The 22,994-nt window shown below is 37.2% G+C and overlaps 1 protein-coding gene across 1 annotated transcript; it reads left to right on the top strand.

Moving 5' to 3' along the window:
• Nucleotides 1–17,456: 17,456 nt before the first annotated feature.
• Nucleotides 17,457–21,039, top strand: LOC123893061 (dnaJ protein ERDJ3A-like). Its single transcript, XM_045942984.1, has 7 exons — nt 17,457–17,695; nt 18,533–18,588; nt 18,690–18,763; nt 18,923–19,374; nt 19,461–19,799; nt 20,069–20,419; nt 20,520–21,039. Exons 1-7 carry the CDS (start codon nt 17,606–17,608, stop codon nt 20,805–20,807), a joined length of 1,650 nt encoding a protein of 549 aa, XP_045798940.1. The 5' UTR covers nt 17,457–17,605; the 3' UTR covers nt 20,808–21,039.
• The last annotated feature ends 1,955 nt before the right edge of the window (nt 21,040–22,994 follow it).

Below are 22,994 nucleotides of genomic sequence, written 5' to 3'. Positions count from 1 at the left end.
AACTCCGCCTAGAGTAGATTCCTTCGAAGGATGTGTTACCTTGCGAAATTTCGTAATGGGAACAAGTATCTTTCTAGGGATCCGTGACTCCAGGGACCTTTTAAAGTAGAACCTAAACGTGTTAGAAGGCCTCTACTAGTACATAATGAGGGGTACGCAATGTTGACTTTCTTGGCGTTTGTCTTGTAAAGTCAACGCGTAAACCTCACCTAAAGGAGACCTTATTTGGAAATATTATTGTCTTGCGAGTTTTTGCAATGTTAATATTTTCAAATAAGGGTTTACGATCTTAGGAACCTTGAGAAACTCTAGAACCACATGTGAGATGGGATGGGACATATACAAACACATGATTTACTATCTTTACCCTAAACATCACTTCCACATACCATGATATTCAAAAACTGATTTTCTTGCATATTCATTGTTGCTTATAGGAAGGAAAAGACATTGATTTGAGAAAATGGCACCTGACAAAAGATTACCTATTGGTTTCAAGGTTAAGATTCCAAATGTAGAGGAACTTCAAAAGTTGAGTGGCCGTATGTCTACACTTGCCGAAGGAAACTTTCGATACCACTATGGGCGTTTATTGGATCTTCTTCAAGTAAGGGTTAATGAGAATGCCCTTACTACTTTGGCCCAGTTTTATGATCCACCCCTCCGGTGCTTCACTTTCCAAGATTTCCAGTTAGCTCCGACTCTTGAGGAGTTCGCCAAGATTTTGGGATTTGATCTAAAGGAAAGTAAGCCATACTTAAACTTAGAAGAAGAACCAACCATGGATGATCTTGCTAAGGCCCTAGATCTTGGAGTTGAAGAGGTTACATCTTGGTTGGTGAAAACCAAGGATAATGGCATGGTGATTCCAAGAAAGGTGTTGGAAGCTAAGGCCTCAGACCTATTAGCCAAGAAGGAGTGGGGGTCATTTAATGCGATCTTAGCATTATTGGTGTATGGGTTGGTGCTATTTCCAAAGGTGAATGACTCTATTGATATGCCCGCCATAGGGGTATTCTTGGTAGGAAGTCCTGTGCATGCTCTATTGGCCGACTTCCACCTCTCTCTTTGTTCTAGGCATGAAAAGAGGAGAGGGGGTACTATCGTTTGTTGCACACCTCTGATGCAGCTATGGCTATACTCCCATTTGCCTAAAAAGGGATTCTTCGTGGAAAATCAAGATCAGTTTTCGTGGCCTAACAGAATGGTCGCACTCACTGAAAAGGACATTGCTTGGTATTCACGAGAATATGATGGTACTAAGATTATTCTCCGATGTGGTGGCTTTCTTAATGTACCCCTCATAGGACCTAGAGGGTGCATTAACTACAATCCTGTTTTGTCCCTCCGACAATTAGGATATTCGTTGGATGATAAGCCCGAGGACCGTCATGTGGAGGAGTTTATTCTCAAAGAAGGGGAAAAGGATGCTGCTTTGGTGAATAAAATCAAGAAGGCTTGGGGGCAAGTGTATGAGAAAGAGAAAGAGAAAAAGAATTGCATTGCAAAGCCCCCGTATACTCAGTGGGTAAAAGAAAGGGTTGCCATGTTCAGATTGAGGTATCCTGTGGTAGCACGTGAGGAGGTTTCCTCACCACCACCGGTTATTACTATCACGATGGAGGAAGCAACAGAGCTGAAGAATAAGGTTGTTGAGTTGGAAGGAAAAAATGAGGAATTGGAAAACAAGTATTTGCAAGTAGCGGGTGAGTTGGCAAGAATGAAGAGGGAGCAAGAGAAAAAGGAAGAAAATCTTCTAAAAGGGAAAAAGAGGTTGAAGGAGTCCGAAGGAAAAATAGAAAAGATGGAGGGTGGTTTACTTAGCGCGACGGATAATCTCCGAGCATATAAGGATAAGATTAAGGAGCTAGAGCATTCTTATGGAGAGGTGGATAAGTTTTGGAATCAGGCCGTCAAAGAGAAGAAAGAGTGGAGAACGGCACATGAGGAACAAGTAGCGAGGACTTTGGAGGTTGAGGAACAATGGCGTGCGGAGATTCACCGATTAAGGGAATTTGAGAATCTCTACCTTCTAGAAAAGACAAAGCTTGAACATCTCCAAAATAATGTTCAAAACCTTTTGTCTAGGCATGTAGAGGCACATGTGAGTTGTATCACCTCATTGAAGGAAGAGATTGATAACTTGAAGTTGGAGCTTGATTATCGTGGAAGGGTACTAAAGCATGTGTGGGCGGATGCAACCGAGCTTTCAAAGAGTAATGCCAAGTTGAGCAAAGATTTTGTGGAGTTAACCGTTTTCTCAAAGGCGGCACTTGACGACATTCCGGATAAGTTGGAGGATGCTGAAGTGGATATGATGTGGCATAAGCCTCCCAAGGGGATCCAAGCACTTATTGAGTATTGTAGGGTTCTCCTAAACACCTACAAGAAAGCTAGGGAGACCGCAAGGCAACAAACGGCCATTTGAGTGTACTATGAGACTTTGATGTTCAATGTATTTGAATTAATGAATTTGTTTTGTAAGCTTGAACCAAGAGGAATGAAATGAGGTCTTTGGTGTTTTACATTTATTCTCAAATCTATGTCATAAAAGGCCTATAAGCAAAAATGATAATAAAAATGTTTTTTTTGTGCATCGCATTCCCACATTCATGCATTACCTTTTTTCAATAATAATAAAATGAAAAACACACTCATACCTTCTCGAAACTTCAGGAGACTTGCCCTTCACCATAGCGAGGAGATTTCTGAAGTTTCTTTTAAGTAATATGCCTGTTCTTCTTAAGAAAATGAAAACACATTTGCTCTGCCCAAGGCAAATGAATATCTTTTAAAGGGCCCCTCTTGTTTTAAAAGTTTATCATGAATAAAGGTGCATTTTATGTTGAATAAGAACTTTTTGTTTTTCGCTCCATGTTTTTCAAAATGGCAACTCTTTTCTAAAAAAAAGGAAGACTTTTACAGTTTAAGCTTTTGTTCAGTTTGCATTGTTTCCTAAAAAATGAAAACATCCTCATGCAGATCCATAGAAATACCCGTTGAAACCTACCCCGCTAGTTTCCCTTTTGACTTCGAACATCCGGTAAACCAAGCCGAAGGAGTTGACGAGGATGATTGTGAACTTCCTGAAGGACTAGCTCGCCTGTTGAAACAAGAAGAAAAGGCCATTCAGCCGCATCAAGAGCAAGTTGAGACAATCAACTTGGGGAGCGAGTCAGATGTAAAAGAGGTCAAAGTAGGGGCATCATTGCAAGAAGATGTGAAGAAGGATTTGGTCAGTTTGTTGCAAGAATACGTCGATGTGTTTGTTTGGTCTTATCAAGATATGCCAGGATTGGATACCGCCATAGTTGTGCACAAGCTCCCACTCAAGCCTGAATGTGCACCTGTAAAACAGAAGATGAGGAGAACAAGACCTGATATGGCTCTCAAGATCAGAGAAGAAGTGAAGAAGCAATTTGATGCAGGATTTCTAGCTGTGGCCAAGTACCCGCAATGGGTTGCCAACATTGTACCTGTCCCAAAGAAAGATGGCAAGGTACGAATGTGTGTGGATTACCGAGACTTGAACCGAGCAAGTCCAAAGGATGACTTATCGTTGCCCCACATAGATGTGTTGGTGGATAATACCGCTCAGTCCTCAGTGTTTTCTTTCATGGATGGTTTCTCCGGATATAATCAGATCAAGATGAATCCTGAAGATATGGAAAAAACTACTTTCATTACTCCGTGGGGGACTTTCTGCTACAAAGTCATGCCTTTTGGTTTGAAGAATGCTGGAGCAACATATCAAAGAGCGATGGTGACCCTCTTTTTATGATATGATTCACAAGGAGATAGAGGTGTACGTGGATGATATGATTGCCAAGTCTCAAGGAGAAGAAGAGCACCTGGTCCACCTGCGTAAGTTGTTCGCACGTTTAAGGAAGTTCAGATTGCGACTAAATCCTAACAAGTGTACATTCGGGGTCAGATCAGGAAAACTATTAGGGTTCATAGTCAGCAAAGAGGAATTGAGGTAGACCCAGATAAGGTTAAGGCTATACAAGAAATGCCTGCGCCCAAATCTGAAAAGGAGGTGCGTGGTTTCTTGGGAAGACTGAATTACATCGCCCGCTTTATCTCGCATCTCACATCTACCTGTGAACCAATCTTCAAGTTATTAAGGAAGGATCAAGCTGTTGAATGGAATGACGACTGTCAAAAGGCATTTGATAAGATCAAGGAATATCTGCAAGAGCCGCCCGTTCTGATTCCACCTGTGCCCGGTAGGCCGCTCTTAATGTACATGACTGTGCTTGAAGATTCAATGGGTTGTGTGTTGGGTCAACAAGATGAAACCGGTAAAAAGGAGCATGCCATCTATTTCCTAAGCAAGAAATTCACAGATTGTGAATCAAGGTACACTGCCCTTGAGAAGACCTGTTGCGCGCTAGGCAGTACATGCTAACTCACACTACGCATTTGATTTCCAAGATGGATCCTATCAAGTACATCTTCGAAAAACCTGCCGTTACCGGAAAGATTGCGCGTTGGCAGATGTTGTTGTCTGAGTACGATATCCAGTATGTCGCTCAAAAGGCAATCAAAGGAAGTGTGTTGGCGAAGTATCTTGCTCACCAACCTCTAGAAGAGCATCAGTCGGTTCCATCCGATTTTCCTGATGAAGATGTCATGATCTTAGAGAAAGTTATAGGAGATGAAGAAGGGCCCGAACCAGGCGCTCGTTGGAAACTAGTCTTCGATGGAGCTTCCAATGCTATGGGGCACGGAGTCGGGGCAGTTTTGATATCACCAAGAGGTGGGTATAGACCTCTTGCAGCCAGATTGTGTTTTGAATGTACAAACAACATAGCAGAATATGAAGCCTGCATCATGGGTCTCGAGGCAGCCATCGATCTAAGGATCAAAATCTTAGAAGTATATGGAGACTCAGCGTTAGTCATCTGTCAAGTAAAAGGGGAATGGGAAGCACGGCACCCAAAGATAATCCCATATTGCACTCAAGTCAAGAAGCTAGCAGAGTACTTCGATGAGATCACTTTCCATCACATTCCAAGGGAAGAGAATCAGGTGGCCGATGCTTTAGCTACATTATCTTCAATGTACAAAGTAAGGTTCCACAACGAAGCGCCTCTCATAGTATTGGAACGTAAGGATGAACCAGCTGTATGCGCGGTGGCTTCAAAGGAATGTGATGACAAACCATGGTTCCATGATATCAAGCGATATTTGGAAAAACAAGAGTATCCCGAAGGTGCGTCAATCAGTGACAGAAAGACATTGAGAAGGTTGGCCACACAGTTCTTCTTAGATGGGGAAGTACTCTACAAAAGAAACTATGACATGGTGTTGCTTAGATGTGTAGACCGACAAGAAGCGGATCATCTTCTGGCAGAAATCCATGCAGGAACTTTCGGGACTCACGCCAATGGGCATGCAATGGCAAGGAAGATCTTGAGGGCAGGGTATTATTGGCTGACCATGGAAGCAGACTGCTACCGTTATGTCAAAACATGTCATAAGTGCCAAATATATGCCGACAAGGTGCATGTGCCACCAAACCCGTTGAATGTATTGACGGCACCTTGGCCGTTCTCTATGTGGGGCATTGATGTAATTGGAATGATTGAGCCGAAAGCTTCTAACGGACACAGGTTCATCTTGGTCGCTATTGATTACTTCACCAAATGGGTTGAAGCAGCTTCATATGCGAATGTGACACAACAAGTAGTAGCCCGATTCATCAAGAAAGAAATAATTTGTCGTTACGGGATTCCTAACAAAATTATCACAGATAATGGGTCAAACCTAAACAACAAGTTAGTGAAAGAGTTATGCGATGGTTTCAAGATTGAACACCATAACTCTTCGACGTACCGACCACAGATGAACGGCGCCGTGGAAGCAGCCAACAAGAATATCAAGAGGATTATTCAGAAGATGGTCAAGACGTATAAAGATTGGCATGAGATGCTCCCGTATCCATTGCATGGATATAGGACGACTATCCGTACCTCAACCGGGGCAACCCCTTTTTCTCTGGTATATGGCATGGAGGCAGTACTTCCCGTAGAGGTGGAAATCCCTTCATTGAGAGTGTTGATGGAGACCAAATTAGAAGAGGCGGAGTGGGCCCAAACAAGGTTTGACCAGTTGAACCTCATAGAGGAAAAGCGCTTAACGGCACTCTGCCATGGTCAGCTGTATCAACAACGACGCAAGAAGGCCTTTGACAAGAAAGTGCGCCCCCGTGAGTTTCGAGAAGGCGAGCTAGTATTGAAGAAGATCTTGCCCATCCACAAAGATTCCCGAGGCAAATGGACCCCTAACTATGAGGGACCATACGTGGTGAAGAAAGCATTTTCAGGAGGAGCCTTAATCCTCGCCACTATGGATGAAGAAGAATTTCCACTCCCAGTGAATGCTGACGCGGTCAAGAAGTATTATGCCTAAGAAAAAAAAGAGAAAATAAAAAATAAAGGCTCGCTAGATTGAAAACCCGAAAGGGCAATCTAGGCAATAGAGAGCGTCCCGGTAGACTGAAAACCTGAAAGGGCAGTCTAGGCAAAAATTAGGGACACCAAAAAAGGAAATGTAATCCCGGTGGATTGAAAACCCGAAAGGGCGATCCAGGCAAAAGTTAGGGATATGTAAAAAAAAAAAAAGAGGAAAATAGAAGGCAAAAGACCCGAGGCGTCAGCATTGTAGTAGAAGGCTCAAGTGGAAGTGATCGGTCTAATTGTCAGCTTCGAGGTTAAAGTTTGTGTATGTTGGAAGTCACGAGGGAAACGGTGGATGAGGTGTTGTTGACCTTTTGTTTTTGTTGCCATTCCCAAAATTAGTAATCTCCTCTTATAGGAATTGCTTTCCTATGTATTGACACCCATTCGAGGGTCAATATTTCATCAATAAAATCCCTTTTGTCTATTGTTTTTGTTTTATGTCTTGTTTCTCATAAAATGCATTCTTTTCTTCTTGATAGTGCATAAAAAATGTGAGGGCTCATAAAAGGATATAGTTAAGACTTTTCCGAGAAAAAAACGGCATTTGTTTATAAGAAAAGATGATCCTCGGTTTTTAACCTTGCACCCGCAGTGCAAACTCGTAGCAAGCAAAGAGATCGTGTTCCTTGAAAGAAAAATAAGTATTGTGTGAGAGGAGATAATAGGGGCATTACCTGTGGAGAGACGAGAAGGATGACGTGCATTAATGTTTTAATTCATACACCTCAAAAGAAATCATGCATTTGGCTTAAAAAGTTTTTCTGCATAAATAAACATGCTCGCATATAGAATTCATGGTATGTGGAAACCCGATGGCTTAGAAGTTGTTTAACCCTCTCCCCCAGTTAGCTTGAGGTAACGAGATGATATTTCTCGAATGTGTGTCTGCCTGCCTCGCAGGACGTCGATAGTGGTTTACCCAGATGGCTAGTGTATGTAGGTATGAGTGCATATCGAGTCCTATGTGAAGTGAATGTTATTTCGAGTCCTATGTGAAGTGAATGTTATTGAGCCCTATGTATAATTATGGATCGAGTCTTATATGAAGCGAATGTTTTTGAGCCCTGTGTGAAGTAAGTGAGTCTTATCTGTATGAGTGAAAATTTAGTCTTATGTATAAGTGTAGATTGAGTCTTATGTGAAGTAAAACTTGAGTCTTATGTGAATTGAGCCCTATCTATATGAATGTAATTGAGTCCTACCTTGTGGATGTTGAGGTTTTTTATGAGTCTTACCTGTGTGAATGAGCGTTTGAGTCTTACCCGAGTCTTATCTGAGTGAGTATTTGAGTCCTGCCAGAGTTATTAGAATCCCAGAGGATTGTTGTTGGTTGAGTTTTAAATGATTTTTGTCGGTATAGATGAGTCTTGCCTGAGTCTTGTTCGCGTGATTGAAAGTTGAGTCTTACTGGTGGAGATGTTAAGAGAGGTATTATCTGAGTCTTGCGGGATTGTTGGTTATAGAGTCTTACCAGTGCGAGTATAGAGTTTCAAATGAGTCTCATCTGGGTCATAGTGCAAACAGAGTATCATGTAATTGAAGTCATCGTAGAGGTCCGTTCTTGCTGTCTGGTCAAAATTCGAGTCCTTAAGTATTTAATCGTCTTCCACCATGAGTATGCAAAGATGTAGTCAATGCACTCTCGGGTGAAAGTCAATTAAATAGGGGCAGCTGTTGTACCCTAAATTTTGACTACGATGTTTCTCGTCTATTTTATTTTTCTGTCGTCTTTTTTTAATCAGTCGCGACGTTCTGACGAAATTTCGGCAGAGAGGTATTTTAAAATACCTCATTTGTTTGTTCAAGTACTTTTTTTTTTATTTATTTTATTATTTATTCTTTTTTTTTATTATTAATGTTATTATTATTTTTTATTATTATTAATGTTATTATTATTTTTATTATTTATTAATATTATTATTATTATTTATCTTTATTTTATTATTTTTTTTAGTATAAAAAGGTGGAAATATGTTAGATTGTTTTTTTAGGGTTTAGTATGTTAGAATAGTTTATCTCTTTTGTTAAGTTATTTGTGTGAAATATGTTAGAATAGTTTATCTCTTTTGTTAAGTTATTTGTGTGATAAAAAATTGTTGTCTTTTTTTAATAAAGATAGAATGAAAAAGGATCGGTTTGTCATGTGGCTCTCCGGTTCTCTGGTTATTCGTATTCTTGGTGATTACCTCGAAATGTGGATAACCGGCGTTCTTTTAATTATTTCTTTTCAAAAAGTAATAAAAACCATAAAATGAACGCAACGCACTAAACTGAGTCTTTTTTGTGAAAAATGTTTAACTGAGTCTTATGTGTTTAAAAAATGTATTAGAGTGTTTCATGTGTTTAAGAAATGTTTTAAGGAGTCTTATGTGTTTAAGAGGTTTTTTCCATGTGTTTAAAAAAGAGTCCCATGTATTTAAAAGGGTATTTTGTGTAGTTAAGAGTGTATTATGTGTTAAAAAAGGGTGTTTGTGTAAAAAGAGTCCTTTTTGCGAATTAAAATCAACCAACAAACACGTATTTTCTACCCGAGAACTGCGTGTAGCTTTGAATTTTCCATTGCACCTGAGAATACGTAGGAGCGGGATGGTGTATCTCGTCAAGCACATTAATAAAAAAACTTTTTGTGTCAAAAGAAATGTTAAGAGTCTTTAGTGTCTTTTAATGTCTTTTCTTCGTTTAATTAGTATAGCACAAATAATAAAGCATCATTACACAAGCGCGAGAACTAATTTTAATCCTAGATCTAAAGAGAAGGTTCCCGTTGAGTACAACGGATGCGAGGGGTGCTAATACCTTCCCTTCGCATAACCGACTCCCGAACCCGAAATTTTGGTTGTGATGACCACCCTTTCCACTTAAAGGTTTTATCGATATTTTCCTTTTCCGCGTGGCCGCGTGGAATAAATAAAGTTCGGTGGCGACTTTACTGTTTTAGCGAGCGTTTATTGCTTCGCGCAGTTTTTGTATTAGCTAGTTGAGTAGATTAGCAGTTCATCCTTAGAATTAGCCTTAATTTTTAGGGAGGGCGCTACACAGACTCTTGTTCTATTTTTATTTTTTATTTTTTATTTTAATTTTAATTTCATTGGTCCTAGGCACATTTAGTGCACCACCACCACTATATGTTAAAATAACAAAATAGTGTTGTCAGTTTATTTTTCTTTATCGACATTCTGACATTCTTTTATCTTATTTGGTCGCTTATAGGGACAAAATCACTTTTACTATGGTGAACGATCTAAGAAGAATTGTTATTAAAATTGCTAAAACATTTTTTCTGCGTATGGTTTTAATTGTTCCGTTTGAGGTGGTCACAACACGATTCCACCCATCTAGCAGAGGATATCATGTATTCATTATGCTTAATTGTTTATGGTTTTCATCATAATTCATCCATATCTGCTTCATTTCACAACTGAATTTTTTTGGTGAAAACTGAACCAACTTCAAGGACAAAGCATTGATCCAAAAAACGGTTCCAAATTTATCTACGACATAAATTTATCCATTGTAACGCATCATATCATCAAACGTTTTTCCACCCTCATCTATTGATATTGTAATTTTCTTTTCTCCAATGGAAACTTCCAACCTTTTATGACCTCATATTAATGCAAAGACCATGCAACAACCCTCAACAGAAAACAAGATTACTTTGCAACCAAGACTAACACGTGGAAACCCATTATCACATAAAGTATATAGTTCAAACAACTCAATAACTTGAACTTTCATCAAATTCACCACTTTTTGCGTACTTTTATCGTGAGATAAGAGTTTCTTGTTAGTGAAAAGATCAAGGAGATAAAATTTGGAGGAATTTGAATCTTGAAAAACTTTGATGAGCCACCCTTTCTTAGAAGTTAAGGGTTCGTTATAATGTTGTGATGGTTGAATGCGGTATATTTTAGTTTGGATTAGAAAATGTCCTTTATGTGGAATGCAAAGATTGTTAGAGAGAGGATGAAGAGGAATAAAAGATCGCCGTAAATTACAGATACAGCGAATCAAATAACATCTGGTATAGTTTTGAGATTTTTTAATATAATTTCCCATAATTCATCAGGAAGATATGAGTTTGAACACTTCTTATTCATCGCATTAACACACTATTTTTCACATAGGCGTACACTTTTTTCCAAGTCTTTTATTGCACTGATCAATTGACTTTTTTTTTATGTATATGTTCGTCTTCTTTAAGTCTCCACCATTCGTCCCCTTTCTACTATTTAAAAATCCAAACGGTGAGTAATAATGAAAGATAAACCACATCTTGGATTTGATTTTGAGACAAAAAATGTTAAAATTGCAGTTAATAATGATAAAAGATGTTTGAGATGAGTATGCTTTGAATTCAACCTTTACGTTTATATTTGAAATTGACAATCTAATTCCAAATTATAAATCGGGCTGGCCTGATAATTTAGGTTTGGAGTTCGAAGTGTGCTACTCTAGGTTTCAGGTTTGAATTCTACCAATTTTTATATTGGGCCAGTTCATATTGCTTTGACTTCAATTGAACCCCGTCAGTGGACGATGGGATTGGTTCCTAAATTAATCGTCCGATACCAAGATTCCAAAAACAATTTGTCACCAAATTATCTAAAATGTTCTAATCCTAATTCCTTAATGAAAAGAACTTATATTCTAATTCAATAATGTTGTGAATTCGGATTGAATCACACCAATAATCTTGATGTGTGGAGCAAATCGAATAAGCAATCAATTAAGTGAAATAGCAATAATAATCACGAACAAAAGATAACGAAAAACTGTAAAGAACACGAAGCAATTGTTTACCCAGTTCAGTCAAAACCGACCTACTCTGGGGGAGAGAGCCACTCTCCGTTCCACTATCAATGAAAAAGCTTGATTACAAAGATTCAATACAAGAGTTGCAAGAATTAGACTTCAACCCTAATTCTACCCTTTTTCCCAAATCTCTCCCCGTGACCAAGAGATTTCAATGAAAGTGTTTCCCAAGGTGATGAATCAATTCCCAACCCTAGAGTATGCCCAAGAGAAGTTCTCTAATAAACCCTAGTCTTTTGTTGGCTTTAGAAACCCTAAAAACACCTTAGAAAACATCAGAAAACGCAAACAGCCCATTTATAGACGCGCACCTGCGCCCCGCGCCAGATGCTCTGCGCCCCGCGCAGACAAACAGAAGCAAACAAGCAATTCCAGACCTCTCCCTGCGCCCCGCGCCACTGCACTGCTAGAATTTCCAGTTTTGACAGCTTCTCAGCTTTTCCTGTTTCCAATGTTTTCAAGGCAATATCCAACAATCTCCACCTTGCCTTCAAAACGATGGTGATGTCAACTTCCCATCAACCACCATGCTACTCCACTTGTTTTCACCATACCTTCTTCGAACCCCGAAGTGAACCGCTCCGTACTCTCGAAGAAACACTTGCCTCCAATTGCCCTTGGAATTTTAGGACAATTCTACAAGCTCCACCATACCCTCTTCAGCCCCCGAATTGATCATTTTCGTCCTCCTGAAGAATTGCTTGCATCCGACTATTCATGGAATTTTAGAATAATCATACAAGCTTCACCACACCATCTTCGAACCCCGGAATGCTTCCGTACTCACGAAGAATTGCTTGCCTCCAACCAACCTTGGAATTTTAGGTGGTTCCACAAGCTTCAACATCAAACTTTCCTTGCATCCAACTACCTCCAGCAGTCCTACAAGTTATCAAGTCTGATTTCCATTGCTCCCAAGGTCTCCATAGCCGTACTTCTTTGGTGCAACACTTTCACTCTCATCCCTACCCCTTACTTGATAGCCAAGAGCTAATGTTGATTGTTTGTCTTCCTCTAGTCCCACTAGTAACAAACTCCACCTCAAACTGAGATTCTTCCACCAAAGCTTTAAACAAGTACTTCCACTATGTCTTCCACCTTGTAACCGAGTATTATTCCACCGCCTCTCCAAGCTGATGTTGAGTATTATTCCACCGCCTCTCCAGGCCGATGTTGAGTATTATTCCACCGCCTCTCCAGGCCGATGCCGAGTATTGTTCCACCGCCTCTCCAGGCCGATCAGCAAACTATGATTGTCAACTGGTGACTATGAGTGCTCCCGCACTCTCATAGCCTTCCTCCTCATCAACGGCAACATGAGCTGACGAACTACCACTGCCCCTTCTCTGAGGACAGTCCTTCTTGAAGTGACCCGGATCCTGACAATAGAAGCATCTGAACCTGCCACTATTATCACCTTTTGGCCTAGACTTGGACCAATTTTTCTTCCCCTTTCCTCTACCTTCGTTCTCACTTCTATCCCTCGTCACATTCAACCCTTCCGCACTATCATCAATCCTCAAGTCTCTCAACTTTGTCAACTCCTTGGTCCTCAAAGCCGATTGAACTTCATCCAAGGTGATAGTACCTTCTTTGCCATAGAGCAACGCATCCTTGAGATTTTCAAGTGACTTGGGTAAAGCACACAACAAATGAAAGGCCTTGTCCTCGTCTTCCAAATTCACGTCAATGTTCGCCAAGTCGTCAATGATCTTGTTGAACTCCGAAAGTTGCTCCCCCACCGGCTTGTTCTCCACCATTCGAAAGAAAAACAACCGTTCTTTCAAACACTGCTTATGTGCCAAAGACTTCGTCATATACAACGCATCCAGCTTGGTCCACATAGCCGCCGCAGTTTTTTCCTTAGCTACTTCCCTCAACACATTATCCGCGAGGCACAAGATAATTACACTCAAAGCATTATCATTCATCTCGCTCTTTTCTGCGTTCGAGAGAGTATTTGGCATATTCGATATGCCCAACAATGCTTCAACACACTTTTGTTGTGTCAGTATTGCTCGTACCTTCACCTTCCACAAACCGAAGTCATTTTTACCGGTGAATTTCTCAATCTCCCACTTAGAACCCATGATACTTAATTCGATTGATCCTTGCCCCACGGTGGGCGCCAATTGTTGTGAATTCGGATTGAATCACACCAATAATCTTGATGTGTGGAGCAAATCGAATAAGCAATCAATTAAGTGAAATAGCAATAATAATCACGAACAAAAGATAACGAAAAACTGTAAAGAACACGAAGCAATTGTTTACCCAGTTCAGTCAAAACCGACCTACTCTGGGGGAGAGAGCCACTCTCCGTTCCACTATCAATGAAAAAGCTTGATTACAAAGATTCAATACAAGAGTTGCAAGAATTAGACTTCAACCCTAATTCTACCCTTTTTCCCAAATCTCTCCCCGTGACCAAGAGATTTCAATGAAAGTGTTTCCCAAGGTGATGAATCAATTCCCAACCCTAGAGTATGCCCAAGAGAAGTTCTCTAATAAACCCTAGTCTTTTGTTGGCTTTAGAAACCCTAAAAACACCTTAGAAAACATCAGAAAACGCAAACAGCCCATTTATAGACGCGCACCTGCGCCCCGCGCCAGATGCTCTGCGCCCCGCGCAGACAAACAAAAGCAAACAAGCAATTCCAGACCTCTCCCTGCGCCCCGCGCCACTGCACTGCTAGAATTTCCAGTTTTGACAGCTTCTCAGCTTTTCCTGTTTCCAATGTTTTCAAGGCAATATCCAACAAATAAATCTCTGATTCCTCGGTAAACCTAACTAAAGTAGAATAAAACATCCAATATAGAAACTTTCAATAATTTCATGCATCAATGACTAATTTCATGCATCAATGACTAAACTTCAACCGATAATCAAGGGAATAAAAGTATTAAGAATAGAGATAGAAAAGTAACTGAATAAAATAAATTATACTAATAATCAAACGTTCAAATCATAATAGCTTCAAGAACGAGAGATTAGCTACTGTCATATTCAAGAAAATATACCTGGATAAGTTTTAAATACTATTGGCACTCGTCGCTCTTCTCTACTTGAACGCTGCTTTTTTCTACTTATAATGCCCTCGTCTTCTCTTCTTAATTTGTTGCGGCCTCCCTTTTTATTCTTTTTCTAGGCTTGCAAACTTAATTTAAAGGCAAAAACACACTCTTGTTTATCTTATTTATTTATAAGACTTTAGTCTTTATATTTTATTTGTAACATACATGTGTATATATAATATCTAATTACCCCTATGTATATATAAGTGTAACATGAATTTTCTAGTATATAACTTCAATTTGTTGGACATAATTTTATTAAATATAAGATGGGGTAAGGCCTAGTCCCCCTCTTGTACATATATCTATTTAATAAAATCCCATATATTTAATAAAATCTTGTATAACACATTGAAGTTATGTGCCAAGAAATTCATAAAAGTTACATTTATATATACATAGGGGTAATTAGGTATTTAATATCTAATCGGATGTGATTTCTGGTTTCGGGTGCGGGTTTGAGTGGTCCAAAATTGAAACCCGTGGTATTGGGTGTCACCCGAACCAAAACCCAGTCAACTTGGGTTTTTGTCCATTGACTCATATTTGGGTTTGGGTGGGCCCCACATGTTCGAGCTTACCTGTCATCCCTAAACATGACTCTGATGACAAGTTTGTTAGCACAAGCATTACCCTCCCGAAAAATATGAGAGTACTTTATCAGCACCATGCACCACTTAATCAACTTGTTCAATCATCTACCGAATGCAATTAACAATATATTTGAATTGTGTTAACCATGCCATGAAGAAATTGATAGACTTCTGCCAAAATATCATTGGGTTCAAATTTGTATATTTGTTGGCCATCTACTAGGCGTAATTAATCATATATTTGAATTGAATTGTATTAACTATGTAATCTATGAATTACTGACATGACACTGACACTAACACGTTATATACCACTAATAATATGATAAAATAAACTAGTTGAATATTGTTGGGTTTTGAATGTCGGCTATAATTTTGCAAAAACAATAGCCAGATGTTGGACCAAGATGTCATAGCATGTACGTACAACATATGTCACCTGAATAACGGGCCTTATTTTCTGCGAATATCTTTTGAAGATTTGATTTAAGAATAAGCTTGTGCTTATCTAGTACGCAAGAACGCGCCTTCCACTACAAGTCACCTAAGGCAGTTTGTTTTATTTTATTCAGTCCAAAAATATGTTTCAATATTTTTGGAATCCTTGTGAGCTGGCCATCGCTGTTTCCAGCTGTCAACAAAAGATTTACTAGTTTGATTTGTTCCTCAAGTTTCTCAAGCTTATTACAAAAGATTAAGGAATAAAAAAGATTTGATAAAAGATTTGATTTAAATATATTTTTGTGCTTCAAGGAGGTTGCTACAAAAAAATATATTCATGAACAACAAAAATATTTGATGCAAATATATTTGTGGAAGATTTAATTCTGAAATATATCCACTGAAAGTTTCTAGGAGGAGAAGTAGCTATATGAAGCTCAAATCCACGAAGCTCTGTGTATATAAAGGAAGACGCATAACCTATTTTATTAACCGAAGGGACTAAAGATGTTAATGGATAAAACTAGAGGGACTAAAAATATAATGAAAAAAATGCAGGGACTAAAAGTCGAAACACACATAAAAATATGGACTAAAAACATATTTAACCCGAGTTTTATATTTCAACCACATAGTATAACATGAAATGTAAAGATTTATTTATGTGTTTGTTTTTTGTGTTTGTTATATACTCTTAGAATATTACATAAATTTAAAATAATTTGAAATCAACCGCTATTGTCATGGTTGGTAATGTAACCTAAAATTAATAAATTTTTAAAATGTTTTTTTTTTTAAAAAAATTCTCTTTTAGAGACATCATGCAGTGACTAAAAGAACTATAAATTGAATTCGATAATGAAATTATTTTAAAATTGAGTTCGTTTTTATATTTTAACCCACATAGTATAACATGAAAGTTTGGTTTTATTTCAGAAAAATACAGAAAAAATTAATAAAAATATTGAAGGTCAAAAATAGTGAAAAAATATCTACTATTAATTTAAGCGATACTTAAAATAACATATATAAAATTATAAACTATATGATATGATTTAGATGCTAGATAGCCTTTGTTTTAATTCCAATTTCAGTAGTCATTATTTCATGCCTACCTTCCTGTTACCCCAAAATTAAGTAGCATTCATATCTAAACTCATTATTCATACATCAATATTAATAGTATTTTATTTTAGGATTTAATTTATATACACTTTTACAACGTCGATCAATACCAACCATGTTTTCCACCACATCACCCCACTTTCTTGACATGACATGACAAAATGGTGATTGTTTATTGGACGATCGTGTAAAACTATTTTGTACCGTCAGTGCATATCGATTAAACTCTTTATTTTATCTATAAGTCATGGCTCAATCAACAATATTGATATTGCTAAGTTACACGCGTCTACATATGTTTGAATATGAAATTGTGAGTTTAAAAAAAAAAAAAAAATGAAATGTGCAGTTGTGCAAATATTGTGTTTACCACTTCGTCTATAACATTTTAAAATGTTCATTAATTGAATTAATAAAGGCGAAATTGGGCAATTGGTCCCTTAATTTATTTATTAGTTTCATATTGGTCCCTAACTAATTAACGTTACAAATTGGTCTATTAATTTATTTATTAGTTGTGTAAAAAAAAAATAATTATTTATTAGTTTCATATTGGTCCTTAACTAATTAACGTTACAAATTGGTCATTTAACTTTAATTTGTTTGTCATATTGATCATTTTCGTTAGTTTTTTCTCAAAAAAATGTTAGAAAATGGCTATTGAGGTTTTCTTTTTCAACATACCACTCATTTCAGCATGTTACGTGGCCATATCAGTAGCCAAGTAATCAAAAGTAACATAAAAAAATAAATATATCCCTATGAACTTAGCTCAGTTAACAAATAATAAATAATCACGTCAAAAAATTCTTAGCAAACCTATTTATTCATTTTGAAAATACTTGAAAAAAATTAAAAATAAAATAGTATTATGATGATGTAAGAAACAAAAAAACTCTGAAATCTTATTGGCCAGTATGCGTGGTGACAAATCAAAAGGCCACGTCACATAACGGCAATATAAAAACCTCGAAACATCTAGATTTTCTTCCCGCGAACTTATTTACAGAAAATACTCCGATCAAAGGTTCCGTCACCGTCACCGTAAAACATCTTAACAGTTCCTATTTCGAACACTCTTCGAAAACGATGAACCGTTCAGCCGCCACGTTGTTCATCATCGTCGCTACGTTGTGTTTCGTTTTAGAATTCGAAACCAAAACAATCGACCCCTATAAGGTTACTCTAATATCAACATTTTTCGTTTTCTTTTAATTTAGTGTTGGGGTCTTATAATTTTAGAGGGATTTATGGTTAGGTTAACAGAAAGGTTGAATTTTGAGGGTTTATCGTGGATTTGAATCGAAATGTTATGAGGGTTTATTGTGTGATTTCAATTCAAATGCGTAATTAATGAGTTAATTGCATTTCATTATTGGTAATTTCATTAGCTAATTTTTTTATTCTTTCTATTTCAGTTAAAATTTATATTTCATTTGTATCTTGCAAGATTGTATCTTTGCATTATCTGGTTTTGGGTGTTGTAAATGAAATCTTTTCTTACTTCTGATATTGGCATTGTTTATATTTTATCAAATAATATGAACTTGCAAGTTCTTGTCTTTGCCAAAAGGGGAAAGGGGGGAATTTGGTGGAACTTGTTTTAGGATTTTATAATTTCAGAGAAATTTGAGGTTAAAATGGTGGAAAGGTTGACATTTTAGGGTTTATTGTGTGATTTGAATTTGAAATGTGTAATTAATGAGTTAATTGTATTGCATTATTGGAAAGGTTGAATTTTGTGGGTTTGTTGTGTGATTTTAAAATTGATTGTTCATTTGTATCTTGCAAAATTGTATTTTTACCTTGTCTGATTTTGAGTGTTGTAAATCAAATTATTTCTTACTTCTGACATTGTGTATCTTTATCGAAGATTATGAACTTGCAACTTGTCTTTACCACAGTCCGAGGAACAAGATGGTTTCAAAAGGGGAAATGGGGAATTTTATTTATTTATTTATTGATTTGCATTGTATTGTTTGCTTAAGCTGATTTCACATGCTTCAATTTTAACAGGTTCTTGGGGTTGATAAAACTGCAAGTCAACGAGAAATTCAGAAGGCTTTTCACAAGTATGTTTACTTTGTAAATGTAATTGTATTCTTGTTGCTTGTCACATGTTAAATCTAGCCATCTCTGACAAATAACTTGGCCTTATATATATTTTTTGCAGACTCTCTCTTCAATATCACCCTGACAAGAACAAGGCCAAAGGTGCACAAGAGAAGTTTGCTCAGATAAATAATGGTATATAAAGTTGCTCTCTCCAATATAAAGTTCATACTTGCAGGACAAAAGATTTAGTAGTATGATAAGGACTTATAGTGTAATAAGTTACTTTCAAGTTTCTACTTATTTCTTGTTTCAGGATGTTGATTTGAATGTCTTTTTTTTTGTTGCCAACAGCGTACGAGATTTTATCTGATGAACAAAAGAGGAAGAATTATGACTTATATGGAGATGAGAAAGGAAATCCTGGATTTGAAGCTGGCCACCCTGGAGGTAGCGGCTTTAACTTCAGACCAGGCGAACAATGGAGTAGCGGTGGCCAGGGAGGCTCTAAGTCATTCTCCTTTTCCTTTGGCGGCGGCTCTGGTGATTCAAATTCTTTTGGATTTGGTTTGGATGATCTTCTTGGCAACTTTTTTGGTGATTTTGGCAGTTCATTTAGGTCTCAATCTGGGCCCAAGAGTTCCCCCAAAAGTTTTAAAGCCATAAATTCAAATATCTACAAGAAAGAAATTGTTGATGAAGGAATGACTTGGCTTTTGTTATCTTATACACCCTCATTGAGGGGCGTCCAACAGTTTGAGTCCACTATAGGGGAGGTTTCCAGTACATTGCAAGGAGCTTTGAAGGTTTTTATTTATTTTTAAAACTTGAATAATTTTCATTGATTGTGTTGTAGTTGGCATAACTTATTGCCTCTCTTATTTTTTGACAGGTTGGAAGCATAAACTGTGAAAAGGAAGTCTCATTATGTAAGGAGCTTGGTATATATCCTCGCAAAGCTCCAAGGATTTTTGTCTATTCTTACAAGGAGAATGAAAAGGGTTCTCTGGTGGAGTACGGTGGTAACTTGGCTGTTAAGGATTTGAAGGCTTTCTGTCAACAACACTTGCCAGGATTTTCAAAACGGATTGACTTGAATCAACTTGATCAATTTAGCACTACTGGAAAGTTGCCTAGGGTGCTGCTTCTCTCTTCCAAAAAGAACACTCCTGTAATTTGGCGTGTTCTTAGTGGCTTGTATCGTAAACGCATTACTTTCGGTGATGTAGAGGTATGCTAGTGATGGTAGTCAATTCGTTTCTTTCTCTGTACATGTAGTAAAATTCTAGTTCTTCTGTTTACATGTTAAGAGAAGATAGTTAATTCATTAGTCACATCAAACTTGATTGTTTAGACTCAACCATCATATATGTTTATAATCTTTTAAGCACTTTATTTCTTTCTCTGAATATTTCAGATTGTTTTTTGGTGGAAGTGGCTCTTCGTGTTTACATTAAAAATAAACAAAAATCCATAATGTGTATCTTGAATCATTTGCAGGTTCATGATTCTGATTTGAGAGTGGAAAAACTAGGAGTTGATGCACTTCCAGCTATTGTAGGTTGGCTACCTAATGGAGAAAAGAGTATTCTGAAAACAGGGGTTTCTGTGAAAGATGTAAAATCTGGTGTACAAGATCTTAGTAACATACTTGATAGTTTTGAGAAAGTAAGTAAAAAGGAAACATCAAGTCAGTCCAAGAAAGCACAAACTGATTCAGAAGACGGATACATTCAGTTGCTTTCTCGGTCAAACTTCGAGGATCTCTGTGGGGCAAAAACTCCAGTTTGCATAATTGGTGCCTTTAGATCTTTGAAAGCAAGGGAAGAGCTAGAATATATTCTCTCTTTGGTAAGTAAAAATTTCATCAACTTAATGGCTTAAAGGGTAGTATATAATATATATAAATTTTATCCTGTGCAAAATCTCAAAGGGAGCACTGTTATTTCAGGTCTCACATATGTCATTGTCAAGAAAACCAAATGGAGGCGGCAGCTCTAGGGACTCCATTTCCTATGCTCTCTTAGACTCTGCACAGCAACAATCCTTTCTAAACGCATTTGACAAAATGGGTTATAAATCATCAGATAAGTTGTTGATTGCCTACAAACCTCGGAAAGGGAAATTCGCTGTATTTATGGGTGATATGAGAATAGAGAAGGTAGAGAATTTTATCGGCTCCGTTCTAAGCGGAGATATACCCTTTAGGGAAACACATAAGAAGCCTGTACTAAAATAGAGGCATTAGGGTATATTAGGGAGCACTGTTTTGCAGTATAAATATAAGAGATAGAATCAGATCAGTTTCAATACCGGCAAGAGTACATATGATGCACAAAAGAGACAAGTCTAAAATTTAAAATATCTTAAATAGTCGCCGAGTCCAACTAATTATGTGCAATGGCCAATGGTACGAGATTGACAGGAAATTTTGGCAATGACATATTTCAAAGATGTTGGTTTTTGGTTGATATGCATTTCTGTTGTAGTTTATCATATTATAAGCTTGTGAGGTCTCATTTCACATGAATTAATTGGTAGTGTACAGTAATATTGTTTTAAGTGCTATCACCCTGAACACGAGAACTTGATATTGTTTTTGTTTATTTTTAAGTTTAAATCTGGATTTACTTCAGTTTTATCAAATCATGTCTTCCAAATCGTCCACACTAACAATCCACCCCTCTCCCCCAAAAGGAGACCCACTTTCCAAATATTTCTTCCCTTTCTTCGGCATCGAACATGAATTTCAAGGATTTTGATAAAGGAATTATCATTGTTGGGATACATATAGATGAAAAATCTATCCCCTAGAAAGGTATAAGAAGTTTTTTCTTTGTATGGATCAATCAAATTCAAAATAGGGCTGTTTAAAGTTGACAAAATAGAGTGATCAAAATTGCATATTCAAAATTTATCAAAAAAAAAGAAAAAAAATTTGCATATTCAAAAATAGGAGAATTAATATTCAAAGTATATGAATTTCTCTTGTGTTGGAGATGCTCGTTTCGGGCTAATGTATTCCTAAATCTCAGCTTTAATTAATTGTCACCGTGATTGGGAATGGGATAGGTAGCTTTAATTAACCAGTTGAACTATGAGTCAAAGAGTAGTAGTTCAAGTCTTGACAATAAGAAAAATTAAGTATAACATTATAATTAACTAGCAATTAATAATTTACCATTAAAAAAAAAAAAATTAATTTTCGCCATTTGCAACATCACGGTAGCCACGCACATGAGAGTCACCCAACCACGAATCAACGAGACTAATGCACATGCGCGCATAGTTTCAATTGTTCTATGCCAACAAATTGTTTCCACTTGCCTCATTACCTGTTGTGGTTTCATTGGGTCTAATTACCAGTCAATTACATGGTTTCTGAGGTCACTAAATCAATGGATTCTTTTCTTTTCCTTTTAATTATTATTTTTATGATTTGGAAATAACATTGTTTTTTCAATCTGTCCTATTCTCAACGTATTTTGTCATAAAAAACAGATCTGTCTTCTTTATCATCTTTTTATTTACGGAGAATGTTAACATGTGCATATATGGCACATGTTAAGGTAGTAAAAATAGAAATTATGTCTTAGAATTTGTGCATTTTAACTTTTCAAGCATTAAATGTCTTGTATCATTAAATGTTAAATTTATATATTAAGATACCTTATCATGTGCCCTATATGCACATGTTAACAAGATCATTTATTTATTTATTTAGATGAGTTGCATTTAGAAATTATTACAACAATTTTGGAAATAACACTTTTAATGTTTTGCCATGTTTTCAAAAGTTCTTTCTATTTAGATATGAATTTTCGAACATATTATTTAGCCAGTAAATATATGTTTTTGAAAATATTGAATCCATGTAGTATTTAATTAAACAATTTTTTGTTACCAACAATAAATTGATTTAAGTTGGACTGAAATGAGTCGAACTCGTCTGAGCTCGACTCGATAGAAATTGATTCAGCTCGAAATTCGGCTAAAGTTTGATACGAATTATTTTTTCAACTCGAGTTTGGCTCGCTTAAAGTTCACGAACAGTTCGGTTCGACTCGTTAGAACCATCCAAAACAAAAATCCTAGAACCAACCAAGAGCTAGAACCATCTTCGGAATCAACCCAAGTCCACCAACATGGTGGCGTCGAATCAAAAGGCAAGAAAATTGCAAATTTCAACAGATTTGACACAATCAGGAATCAATGCCAGAACAATGAGGGTCGAGAAACACCTACCACACCACAAGATCCACCACCAACCACCCAAAACCAACACCATGCAACAAATTAAGTGACCAACGACACACCAAAAGGAAGGAGGCATAGTAGTGGGTACGGGGGCGCTGATGGAGAGGGGGAAAAACATTCGCAATAGGGTGAAACAGTGGCCCGAAGGAGGAGTCTCGTCGCACCACGA

Source organism: Trifolium pratense, linkage group LG6 (genome assembly GCF_020283565.1).
Source record: "Trifolium pratense cultivar HEN17-A07 linkage group LG6, ARS_RC_1.1, whole genome shotgun sequence".
Taxonomy (NCBI): domain Eukaryota; kingdom Viridiplantae; phylum Streptophyta; class Magnoliopsida; order Fabales; family Fabaceae; genus Trifolium; species Trifolium pratense.
Note: the sequence above shows the minus strand (reverse complement) of the source record. Positions and strands in the feature narration are given on the sequence as shown.

Coding starts and splice junctions, on each gene's coding strand:
- LOC123893061 (XM_045942984.1), top strand. CDS start 17,606: ATGAACCGTTCAGCCGCCACGTTGTTCATCATCGTCGCTACGTTGTGT. Junction 19,800..20,068: donor TTACTTTCGGTGATGTAGAG/GTATGCTAGTGA, acceptor AATCATTTGCAG/GTTCATGATTCTGATTTGAG. Junction 20,420..20,519: donor TAGAATATATTCTCTCTTTG/GTAAGTAAAAAT, acceptor CTGTTATTTCAG/GTCTCACATATGTCATTGTC.